Below are 13236 nucleotides of genomic sequence, written 5' to 3' on the forward strand. Positions count from 1 at the left end.
TTTTTTTCACGGATTATTAAAGTAACACTTTTCTGTAGGAAATTTAGAAGAATACAGGAGGGAATAAAAATCAACCATAATCCCACTACCATATTATATATAACAAAATTGGGACCGTACTCATACTGCAACTTATTTTTTTCTCACTTGATACTAACGTAGGAACTTAGGTTTAGAAAATAAATTGTCGTTTACCATGGTGTCAGAATTTTTTTCAACCATCCTAATATTTTTCTGAGGCGAAATCTGAGGCCTTTAAAGGAATGAGTGACCTCGGCTTTAGGCATACCTTTAAATTTTGAACAGTTTTAAAGTGCTGCATTTTAAATGAGACACCAGCACTCAGGCGAGCCCGACATTCAGCGGGTTTCGACTCCAGAGAGGACGGAGCTCCAGGCCGGCCGGGGTCCTCGAGCCTGGCCGCTGGCCTCTCAGCCCAGCCTGGCTGCAGTGCCCCCTGGTGGCGGAGGCAAGGGCGGCCAAGCACGAGGCTGAGGGTCAGATCCACCGCTGAACCCTTCTCTTCCGAGAAATCCTTTTAGTCTCTTTGGGAGCCGCTTTCTTCGCATTTGCCTGTCTGATCCTTTGCCGCACACGCCGACTTTGAGCGCAGAATTGCGGCGCTAGAGCGCCCTGGCGCTGCAGACGACCGCCAGGTGTCCCCGAGGCGGGGCGAAGCTCAGCCCTGGCGCCTGGGGCTGGTTTCCGCGCCCCGCTCCCTCGTTACCCCGTCTGGGGAGTTTGAGAAGTTTTGAACTTCCGGGTTGGCTCTCCCGGGCTTGCGGTGTGGTGGCCAGCCGAAGGGCGTCGCTGTGCCCAGTGTTTGGGCGTGTCCCTTTAAACTTTTTTGTTTTTTAAACTTCGGGGGTGTAGTCACGGCCCTCCTCTCTCTGCGACTTGCTCCCTGGCCACCCGGTCCTTCCCTCTGCCCCGCCGTCCAGATGCTGTGGATCATGAGCCTGAAGGGCGCAGGGACCCCTCTGGTGACCGAGATGATCAAAGGTTAGTGTGGAGGGCGCGCCCTCGGGACACCCCCTATTTAGAGGGCATCGGGCAGTGCACGGGGGTCGAGGAGGCCCCCATTGATGACCAAGATGTGCCTTTAAACTTCGGTGCCAGGGCCGATGCTGTCTCTTGGGAGTGGGTGGCCTCCTGGGACTCCTGGTCACCAGGCGTGGTCCTGCCTTGGGGCGAATCCGCACAGATGTGTGCAGTTCGGACCCTTGTGTCCTTACACCATGGCTGGTGGGCTCTCCACCTCAGGGAGCAAAATCCGTGGTCACTGCATGGGGATCAAGGGTCATTTTTGGTTGAAAAGGAGTCAGCCCCGTCATCCGTTTGGGTGTCTGTGGTTGCAGAACATTTAAGTTGAGGCGTTTATAGGGAAATAAATACAGCAATTGTGTGTACAGAATTGTTTAAATTACTATTATAAAAAATTGTTTAAATTACTATTTGGGGAAAGGATGCCAGCTGGCGTCCTTTGTTCCTTACTATTTTAAGGGCTGTACTTAATTTTGCCACAATTTGAATCTAAGTATTCTACTAGCACTATTATTAGTATTACTACTGCTAGGTATTAAGGATGACTTTGCTTCACCAAGGATTTTTAGGCAACTCCTTTTGGGGTGGGGCAGGAGAAGAAGGGTGGCGCCTCTGAACCTTACCCTGTTACCATTCTTGCTAAACCTCACAGCAGCCTAACTGCTTTTATGCAACGCCGGTTCATCTCATACTCATCCTGCAGAATACTCTCATTTGCCTCTGCTATAATGGTCCGATTGTAAAAATCATTACAAAAGTAGTGATTCCGAATCAAAAAATAAGTAGCGACCCCTAAGAACATTGGATAAACATGTGGTTTGTTTTGTGTGTTATAGCCGTAAACATTAATTTTGAAGCAATTTTGAAAGCGTTTTCTCTCTACTTAAAACATAGTTTCTTATTGAAATGACTTTTCAGGATGTCTTGAAAACATAGCGAAACATAGGGAAAGTCATCCAGGCTGGTGGTCTAGCTATCAAATGCGTGCTGCCATTTACCAAAATTTCTTAGTCCAGGGTAAAGTTTTCCAGAAATCAAGCCGTATCGCTGTGTGAAAAGTCATTTACCACTGTTGAAACTTACATTAAAGGCAATTTCTCCTTTTTAAAAATTGCTTACTTATTATTACCCACCAAAATAGCCAGAACATTTTGAAGTTACTCACTGATAACCTTACCATCTGAAACATGCATGGGAGAAAAATAAAAATTTGACTTCATCTGAAAAGAGTTGCAACATGATATATGAAACGTTTTTTCATGATGTGAAGGAAGGAACATTACAATTTTTCCATTTCAGATCGCCTTTGTTTTGCCATTCTCTACAGCAGACCAAAGAGTTCATCAAATGTACATTATTTCAGCATAGATAATGAACTTGAATATGAAAAGTAAGTATTGCTTTTTCAAAGATTGTTAGTAACGTTTTTTTATTTTGAAGAATCTAAAGGTATGTTTATAAAATTGGAACATTACAAATCTGTTGACTGTTAGTTGCAGGATACTTTTTGCTTTAACCCTTGGTAATAAAATAGATCCTTAGGGAAAAAAATCAGAATGAAAGAACCTTCCTACATTTAACAATTTACATTTGAAATTCTAACAGTTTACAGTATAATGAGATATAAACTGGAGTACTAAGATGTTGTGTTTTTGCCAGTGGAAAAAAATGTGTGGAAAAACAGCTTTTTTATTCAGAAAGTATTTTTATTTGTTATTTGAGGTTAGATTTAGGCATTTTAACACTTGTCAGGTATTTTAATAGTCATCTTTTACCAGAGTATTTCTTCCATTAGTAAGGCAGTACCTTTAAGTTGTGTGACCTATAATAATTTGGTGTGTGCTTTCTTGCTTTATTTTGATGTTGTAGCTACAAAAAGGCATTTATATTCAAAGCATCTGGAATATACATACACATTTTTGTTTTTCATTTTTGCAGCTTCTACGCAGATTTTGGACCACTCAATCTAGCAATGGTTTACAGATATTGCTGCAAGATTAATAAGAAATTAAAGGTAAAGTATTCCTTATGGAAGATTTCACTTAAGTAATCATTGTTAGCCTGATCTTGCAGGGAGGAAGGGAAATCTGTTTTTAAAAAGGAAATGTAATGTTTTTCACTGGAGTGGTGTTTGAGACATACATGTGGTTTATTGTTTTATAAAGTCATAGTATATCTATTTGTTTTCCAGAGTGTTGATGAATGGCTTAAGTTTGGGTCATTTGGTTCTGGTTTGGATTGGTGATGCTCATATACTTGAAAAGCCAAAGTTCAGATGGTCAATAAAGTGAACCTCTTATTGTCTGAGCCAGTGGAACTGTCACCTAACAAGAGGAGCTTTCCTTCCTTTGGTCATTGTTCTTTCTGCCTTCACTTTGATAGGGAGTGTTAGGAAGACTAAGAGAAATTGGATTCATCTTACTTTATTTCATTATGCCTTGAAGCTCGCATGGTATTGTACTACTTGTGACTCTTCACTATGACCCTTTACGCATATGATTAAAGAGCAGAGAAGCAAGGGCAGACAGCATACAGTCTTTAAGACTGTATCACTGAATTGTAAGAGTGTATTACTATTAGTTTGAACTTAGACCTTATTCATTTATTTTAAAAAACTCTGAATTGTTGGTCATGTACAATAAAAGGTATTCATATACTGCTAGCAATTCTAAGAGTCACTGTATATTCTCAAGTAGAAATACTGGATTTGGGGGGGGCAGGTGCTTTTTAAAAACAAGTTTATTCAGCTGATTACTTATTAAACTACTACACAGAAATAAAATTCATTTTCAATTAAAAATTAAGTTATACTAAAAATTTATGGGTGAGTAAGGCAGATCTATTTCCCCTTGAACATCAAACTTAAAATTCCACACCATAAATGCTAGAAGCATCGGTCAGAAGTTACTAATATGTAAAAAGGAAGTTGCAGCGTTGCTTTTTCTTTTTTCTATTAAATTTGTATTCACTAGAGATGTATACAGAGATGGAGACTCTTCTTTCTGGACTTTATTCCTCCCTGGAACAGGAATATAAGCATTTGTGGCCTTGGGTATTTATGTTCCCCCCATTCCGTTTTTCCAGTTGCCAGTGGCAGGTTTTTTGTTTCATACAGGGCTGAGAAGCTAAAAATAATTTCCTTTTCCCCTACTGGTGTTCCTTTACTTTAATTTTGAAAGTTTTTTGTTTGTTTTAAACATACTTGGCCATCCTTTTATCCTTTGGGTCAACCAAGAATATATTTGTCCTTTTTTCAAACTTTAAAAAAAAATTATTTACCAGAACAGCTTGCAGTGTTGACCATCCCACCTGACTGAAACTTAATTCCCATTCAATTAATAGAGGTAAAAGTGTGTTGAGAATTTGTATTAAGAGTGTCTTGTGTGTATGCTGCTTGAGGGCTGGTTGGGCTGTTGTTTTTCTTTAAATCAACTTGGATTTCTCACTCTATGTAAACAACTAAAAGAAAATATGTAATATTCATCATTGAAATACCCAAACATTGGCTCACAGAAGCAAAAGAATACTGTGCTTATTCAACTGAATATATCCTGTTTCTTACCCTTACTTGAAACGTGTCTACTCACATTAGTGAAGTACAGGTGAGGAAGAGCTAATAAATCATGTGTTGCTTTGGTTTTTAAATTCCATATCCTTTTTATTTTTAACTTTTTATTGAAGCACAATGTATATACAGAAATATGTATAGATCATGAATATACAGCTCAATGAATTTTACAAACTGAATATACATGGATAGTCATCTGGATCATCAGATCAAGAACAGAACATTAGCAACACCCCAGAAGAGCCCACTTGTGCTCTCTTGGTTATCTCTGTACCACCCTCCTCACTCCACCCCTCCCTACCCCATTCACTATCCTGATTTCTAACAGAATGAATTATTTTTGCCCGTTCTTATACCCTTTGATGTTAATTGAAAGGTTTTGAGAAGAGATTAACAAAAAAAGTCAGACAGTAGGAAAAGGAAAGAAAAGGTCTCTCCTACTACCTTTTCCAGCTTTTTATGGATTCTTTCAGAGGTAGTCTATACTTAAAGTGTATCTGTTCGTAGCTTCTCTCCTACCTTTTTAAAAAAATTGAAGTGTAGTTGATTTATGATATCATATTAGTTTCAGGTTTCTCCTCTCCCACCCTTTAATTGTACATTTGTTCTACTCCAAGGGTGTGTCTTCTGTGGGAAGGTACATGGTATTTTTGGGTATCAAAGTTTATCTTTTTAAGTCTTGCTAATATGAATGCTTCAACATTATGAGGTTTGGAATTTATTTTAATCACAAAATAAAGTTTTAGAAAACTTGAAATGAGAAAGGAAATACTAACAGCTGTTTATCTTTATGCAGTCCATTACAATGATGAGGAAGAAAATTATTCATTTTACTGGCCCTGATCAGAGAAAACAGGCAAATGCTGCTTTCCTTGTTGGATGTTATATGGTAAGTATTTAACTACTTTTCTAACGTATTAGTGAAAATACATACAACAGTGGTACTTTAAATTTGTGGTTGAAATTTTGAAATTACTTTTTCTTAGACATCTTGATTTCTTTCCAGAAAGAACATGTTTTGCTTTATAAAAATTGACCAACTGGGAAAGACTATGGAGGGGCGAAGGGGTATATGGGAGACCTCTGTACCTTATACTCGGTTTTGCTGTTCTGAACCTAAAACTGCTCTAAAAAAGTCTATTTTTTAAAAAATTGACCAACTAGTGTGAAAACCTTTTTATGCGTTACGGCACTTAAGGTTAGAAAATAATGCCCCAAATCTGTGTTTTTATTAACTCATGATCCATTTAGTAAAATTGTGAAGGTGGACTCAGGACCAATAACTGATTTAAAACAAAAACAAAAAACATCAAAAGTGTATCACATGAGGTAAGAGTGCTGTATAATTTGAATACAGGCAATGTTTTCCTAAACAAGGTGTGATTCTAAATGCACCAAAACATGCCATAAGGACATGGCATGTCGGTACTGTAGGAAAATGGGTAACATACTGTGTAGATTACATACAACATTGAGTGGCTGGTCTTTTTGGGTCATTGGAAGTATGCTTTGGAATAGCCAGTATTTCATGAGTTATGAATTCCATTTATTTGTAAATATCATGGAAAGTGATTATTTAGAGGCAGATTTTATCTGGTGCCTGCATTCATCTTCAGGAGTACCTAAGTAACAGGTTTTCCTGAATAAGCTAAGAGGTCCTCCAGAGTGGTGGTCCTCATGTTTTTGGTGGTGTGGAAGCTAGCTGTTCTACTCAGTGGAGAAGAATATCGAGTAGTTATTCCAGATAAAAAAGGATTGGTGGGCTTCCCTGGTGGCGCAGTGGTTGGGAGTCCGCCTGCCGATTCAGGGAACACGGGTTCGTGCCCCGGTCTGGGAGGATCCCACATGCCGCGGAGCGGCTGGGCCCTGTGAGCCATGACCGCTGGGCCTGCGCCTCCGGAGCCTGTGCTCCGCAACAGGAGAGGCCACGGCAGTGAGAGGCCCGAGTACCACAAAAAAAAAAAAAAAAAGAATTGGTGTTTGTGTTTTTGGGGAAAAAACCCGGTCCGGGAGGATCCCACATGCCGCGGAGTGGCTGGGCCCGTGAGCCATGGCCGCTGAGCCTGCGTGTCCAGAGCCTGTGCTCCGCAACAGGAGGCCCCGGGGGAGAGAGACCCCCGAGCAACAAAAAAAAAAAAAAAAAGGATTGGTGTTGGAGTTCTTGAGGTAAGTTCTTGTCCCAGGTTGCTACTTGGTTCTGTCATGCTTTCTTTTAAAATTTTCTGATGTGTAGTTTGAACGTCTGGAATTTACAATGATAAGACCAAAATTTGGTGGTACTAGTTGAAATTGCACCTCAAAGTTGGGTAGTTTCCTTTTCTACGTTTAAGGTATATCATTAACAATGACTAAGGCCTTTTTGGGTTTTGTTTTTATATTTGTGCTCACAAAAGTAACTGAGAGAAATGTTTCTGAGATAACTAAGTTTTATTATCTTCTCTGTATGAAACACAGGTTGTAGATTATGTCTCTTAAAAATTGATTTTTCTTAAGCTTACCCAGATAAGGCCTTTTGTTTGTTCGTTGGCTTTTGTCATCTCTCCTGATGTTTATTGTACTTAGCAGCAAAAATCCTGAGGGGGGAGGGTGGGTGGAAAGAGCCTCTGCAGGGTCCCAAGAAAAAGAATGGAGAAGGTAGCTGTTTTAACTGGGGTAATTGGTCCCATTACTTGGCCAGTCACTGGGGAGAGGAATGCCATGGATTAGAGTAAATTTGACAGCTTTACAGGAAAAGGGACACGGCCAGAATTCTTGGTGTTCGTAAAGTGTTAAAGGGAACCGTGGAGAAATGGCCCTTGGTGTAACAGTAAAAGTCATTACACTGCCCAGGAGAAAATCTGGATGGCTGAAGCAGTTCCACCTAAGAGAATGTTCTCCTGATCAGAGCACACAGAGCTTGCCTGGGCTGCATTGGAGTCAGTCATTTGTCTTTCTTTGTTAGATGAGATGTCCCTAGAACGGTGGGGTCTTGAGTAGCCAGATATGGTAAGTTCAGTGTGAAAGAACCCCTTAGAGGGTAGCTGTGGGCATCATGCAAACCAAGCATTGTCTCAGAAACAAAACACTTGTTAATTTTATAGATAAGAAATCTCTCTTTTTAGATCTTGTTGCTGTTGTTTTTTTATAGCTAGTGAAAAAGCAGTAACCCCTTGGCATACTGATTGAAAATGTGTTAGCACGCTTGTTCCTAGTTTGGTGTTGGCCTTTTGACTTTGTTTATGGTTGTATTTTGGCATGCAGAAGTTTATTTTTCTACAGTTAATATATTTTACATTTAGAAATCCTTCCAGGATTTTACACTCTCAGGTCAGCACTGATTTGATTGGTTAGGAAAGTGCCAGGTAAGCGATTTGGACTCAAGGAATGAACTTGAGCTCATTCCTCTGTTCAGTTAGAAGCCAGGTTGGCAAGAGGTGTACAGCTCTTGGCTGTAGTAAATGTCTTTGCACCATGACTGGCTGGCTAAAGTGGGAGCTTGGAGCTGTAATGATGCTAGGTGGGGAAACAGGAGAAAAACTTCTAAGAAGAGGAGGTTTATTAATAGGAGGAAAGGAGTGTCAAGACGTGATATGGATACCCCAAAAGATTAAACATCAAAAGTAAGTAAGTAGTGTAGGTTTAATCTGGTTGAAGTCTATTGGATCCTCTGATTAAAGATTTGTAGAGATGAGTGAGAATTCCCCCAAAATTGATCTTCAGGCCTGATGACCTTTTCTGGAGTTGTTTGAGGAATTTTGGAGATAATAAGTCTTTTTAATGACTGACTTAGAGGATGGTGTAGTAATATTAAAACAAAAACAAAGTCTGGAGGAAGTACAGACAGGATGGAAGTATTCCAAATGGACTGATTCTATTTAAAAGGACTGACTCTGTCCTTTTCAACTCTGGGTCTCTGAAAGGAATCATTCTCCCTTCATTCTTATGTACTCAAAAGGACCTAATAGGGGATGTGGAGAGAGTGAGAGAATAAAGTGTTAGTAATTATATTTATTTTTTTACCTTAAAAACAGAAGAGGTTAGGCTTTATAAATACTTGAAATACTCAAATACTTAAAATAGGATTGACATGCCCATACTTTTCAAATACATTGTATTTCTAAATATTAGTTTATGTGGCCTGGCAAATGGATTTGCCAACTATCTGAAATGGTAGATTCTTGGGTAACAAATTAGGGTGCAACTAAAAATCTTTTTTTACCACTCACCATAAAAGAGTTGAGGGACATAAAAGATAACTGGGTTTTTTGGTGTTTTTTAACAAAAAGGTAAGTGAACCATATCATTTTACAAAATAATAAGTTTGCTACCCTGTTGTGAGAAGTCAGTGGCTGTTTCCTAGCCAGATTTTGGGTGGCGGTACTTAACCTGTCATTTCAAGTAAAGGTGAAATTCTAAGTGGCAAAGTAAGCGCTTTTCAAAACAAATTCACGATGGAGAGTGTATTTCTAAAATAAAAGTTTGAAACGTGGTCATTTTGCTATAAAAAAATGTCATGTGCAAAACCCATATTTGGACCCTTGAGAAATTTAGAAAAACTTCCTTTAAAAAATACTTTTATATTTATTTATAGAAGCAGGATACGTTCACCAGTATAATTTTATCACCTGATTTTTTTAGTTAGTGATCTGTTCTTTCACTTTAGTACATGTTTTATCATCTTTATACCCAGATTGTATTTGTCTTTCTCAATTGATCCAAAGTGTCCAAACCAATATTTCATCCAGGACCACACATTGCATGTGGTGGTAGTGTCCTTAATCTCTCTCACACATGGTCCTTTTTTGCTAACACTGATTTTTTATAACAGCTAACACTATTTTCTTGTAGAAAGTTCCACCTTTTGAATTTCTCTGGTTTCTTCTTTGTGGTATTTTTTAACTTGTTTCTCCATTCTTTGTATTTCTTGTGAACTGGAAGTTTTACCTATAGGCTTGTGCATTAGTAGTATATGTTGTATCCCATAAGAAGACATGTAATACCTAAATTACCATTAGTGGTGCTAAAAATGGCACCACTGGATTAGGTGCCAACCATCAAATCCCTTCAATATATTGTTTTCTCCTTATGATTTAAGCATTCTGTGTGGTGTTATTTTGGAACTGTTTGTATATTCAGTTCCCCGTCAACCATGCATGTTGGTGTTTTAAACAATTGATCTTGCTTGCCTGAATCAATAATTTTATTAGGGTTTCAGCATAACATTTTTCTAATATTTCATTCCTCCTTCACTTATCAGCTGGCTTACTTTTATGGAAATTGAGCTTTCCCTCATTCAGTTGGGGCTCTTTGGTTACCCTGAAACGAATTTTCCTACCGAGAAGGCAGAAAGAGTGGCCGTTTCCCTTTAATCACCAGTGTTTGAAGTATTACATGAATAGCCACAAAACAGAATTTTAAAACCCTATTTAAAGTCATTTAAATAATGTTTCATTGGGTTTTGAACTCATTTGCTAAACATTTTAAAAATGTGCAGCACTTTCCCAACACCTGATTAGCATTTGGGAAGTTGGAAATTTACTAACCAAATGCACATCATTGCTGAATGGGATTAAAAAAGTAAGTGTAATCATTCCTGCATTTACATTTACGTATCATAGTAATGTATCTTTTTTAGTTACAGCAGCCATTAAAATCAAGAATTGAAACAGCTGAACTTACAACTAGACTTTCATTTATTTTTATATATTTATTTTATTTTTGGCTGCTTTGGGTCTTCATTGCTGTGTGCCGGCTTCCTCTAGTTGCGGCGAGTGGGGGCTACTCTTCGTTGCTGTGAGCGGGCTTCTCATTGCGGTGGCTTCTCTTGCAGAGCACGGGTTCTAGGCACGCAGGCTTCGGTAGTTGTGGCTCACAGGCTCCAGAGCACAGACTCAGTAGTTGTAGTGCACAGGCTTAGTTGCTCCGCAGCATGTGGCATCTTCCCGGACCAGGGATTGAACCCGTGTCCCCTGCATTGGCAGGTGGATTCTTAACCACTGCGCCAGTAGGTGCAAACATTAATACCTAGTTGCGAACAGTTATTTGGAAGAGGCCATTGTATAGGGGATGAAGTTTAGGGATTTAGGTTCAGATTGAGCTAGCTTTTAATTTCAGTTTGGTAGACTATCTGGCACAAATTAAGCATTTACTAAACGTCATTCTCTTTCTCTTTTTTTGGTTCTGTCTACCATTATTACACCTTAAATCTGCTTTTTATATTAAAAAACAAGAAAGTTACCATTGTATCTTACTGATTATCAACTTTGGTTACATCTTACTGCCCCAGCATTTATATTTTCCTATAGATACATAGTACTTAGTTCTTCTATAGGCTAAATGTACTTTTGAGGGCTTGCCTGGGAAATTAACCATTGTTTCTAACAGTTTTCTGTGGTTAAAGCATCCTGAGTGTAAAATAAATGACACAAGCAAACTGTTGGTACATAATTTGCAAATTTGCCCTCCTATAATGTTCAATAGATTACTTTGGTAGAGCTAATTGTGGTAACATATAGATTCCCTGTTTAAAATGTATCACTGTATTATATTTTTATTTTAAGCAATTTTTATAGCCTTCAGAATGGTTTACCTTGTAAACACTTATACTAAAAACTGTGATACTAATTAAATTCTAGGAATATATTAACTCAGCAATCTGAGTAGAATCCTAAATTGCATTGAATTTGAGATTGCTTCAACAGTTGTAATAAGAGCTCAGGGGCTTAATTTGTTACTTAACGATGATCTTTTGAACCTGTTGTCCATTTTTCTTAATGATTTAATTATTTTGGACTCAGAGTACTCAATGCTGGGTTAAGGTAGCTACAGGGTGAAGGCATTAGACAAGAACTTAAGACAAGGAATGCTGAGGGGAGAGCATCTGGAAGCAGTGGGTGGGAATCCAGTTCAGCAAATAGCAGTCTAGACAGGGCAACAGAGACTGGAAGACAGAACCCGGTGGGATGTCCAAAGTCTTTGTAAACACCCATCCCTGGGCAAACACCCTTCCTGGGTACCTGTGAAAGGCAGAGCAAACAGCAACCAGGCAGAGGTAAATAGCATCCAGACACCAGGCAGTGTGAGGTGCACCAGAGCCACAGAAAGGGGCCAGCATGGCCCCCTGCCATAGGAAAAGGCCCTATGGTGGAGGCAGCTGGCTGTCGTCACCATCATTCATCAGAACTTTACTTCGCTTTTCACCTTACTGAGCCTATCTGATATTTCAGCGGCCTGTGAGACTTGCTAGGGGCTAACAAGTCTTGGGAAAGAGTAAAGAGAAATGGCCCCTCTGACCATTTATGATCTTTGATTGCAGATCTGTTAAATTCTGTGTAATTTTGGATCCTATTCTTGTTTCAGTGCTTCTTTTACACAGTGTGGTTTCTTATCTTTAAATAAGGCTTGAGTAGTAGGCCCTCTTCCATCAATAACAAGCAGTGTGATCTTGGGTGAGCAGTTAACACCAGAGGTTAGAAAGTAGTAGCCTGCCAGTTTTATGTAACTCAGAGTATTTATAATTAGTAGTTTGTTTTTGCCAATGTTTACAAATGAGGTGTCTTTATTTTAAATATTCAAGATTTTTGCTTTGTCTTAAAAAAGTCCCTGCCACTCACATAGAATATATCCATGTGTGCTTATACCCAAGGCCAATTCCCTCACATTTATTAGTCTGGCCTTGGTAAAGATGTGTTTGCTACTCTAGAGTTCCAGTTTCCTTTTACCTAAATTGAGCATCGTTATACCAGCATACTATACATACAAATAAAAGTAATTTGAGAAGTTAAAACTATTGAAATATAAGGCCGTCTGAATTTTTTAGAGAGATTTATGCTTTTTTTTTCTTACTGGTATTTGTGCAGGAGCTGTGAGAGTGATTTTATCTTATTTACTTACTTTATCACATAAAATTGCTTATTATATATAATCTTTTCCCTGTTCACCTTTTTTATTCAGCAGTTGAATCTTTAAGCCTGTTTCCAACTTGCATAGATTCATGAAAATTCTATGTTAATCTGGATAGAGTGATTTTTTTAAAAAAAAGATCAATCAAGTTCTTGGCATTGGGATGACTGTGTCATCTGGCTGATGTGAAAATAATTAAATATGGGAAACGTTGTGAAATTTCTCCATGAAGAATAACTGAAAATAGTTTACTGAAGTGAGAGAGTGGCATGGACATATATACACTACCAAACGTAAAATAGGTAGCTAGTGGGAAGCAGCCGCATAGCACAGGGAGATCAGCTCCGTGCTTTGTGACCACCTAGAGGGGTGGGATGGGGGGCTGTGAGGGAGGGAGACGCAAGAGGGAAGAGATATGGGAACATATGTGTATGTATAACTGATTCACTTTGTTATAAAGCAGAAACTAACACACCATTGTAAAGCAATTATACGCCAATAAAGATGTTAAAAAATAAAAATACTGAAAATTCTGTCAAAAAACTAGTTTACTGGTTTATTGGGTTGGAATTTAAATATCCTTTGTTACACTTAACTCTAAGATATGATGACTTGTGTAATTTTTAAAAAAACATTTTTACTGGAGTATAATTGCTTTGCAATGTTGTGTTACTTTCTGCTGTATAACAAAGTGAATCAGCTATATGTATACATATATCCCCATATCTCCTCCCTCCCACCCG

At 38.7% G+C, this 13236-nt stretch overlaps 1 protein-coding gene across 2 annotated transcripts in view; it reads left to right on the forward strand.

The window, feature by feature from the left end:
• Positions 1 to 800: 800 nt before the first annotated feature.
• The window catches only part of CDC14B (cell division cycle 14B), a 57166-nt gene continuing 44730 nt past the window's right edge, over positions 801 to 13236 (forward strand). For both annotated transcript variants that reach the window (XM_024761417.1, XM_024761418.1), the window contains exons 1-4: positions 801 to 1002; positions 2344 to 2434; positions 2983 to 3058; positions 5409 to 5501. In XM_024761417.1, coding sequence (XP_024617185.1) covers positions 942 to 1002; positions 2344 to 2434; positions 2983 to 3058; positions 5409 to 5501 — 321 coding nt within the window. In that variant the 5' untranslated portion in view covers positions 801 to 941. The remainder of the gene's footprint in view (positions 1003 to 2343; positions 2435 to 2982; positions 3059 to 5408; positions 5502 to 13236) is intronic.

This window comes from Neophocaena asiaeorientalis, unplaced genomic scaffold (genome assembly GCF_003031525.2).
Source record: "Neophocaena asiaeorientalis asiaeorientalis breed wild unplaced genomic scaffold, Neophocaena_asiaeorientalis_V1.1 scaffold247, whole genome shotgun sequence".
In the NCBI taxonomy this organism is placed as follows: domain Eukaryota; kingdom Metazoa; phylum Chordata; class Mammalia; order Artiodactyla; family Phocoenidae; genus Neophocaena; species Neophocaena asiaeorientalis.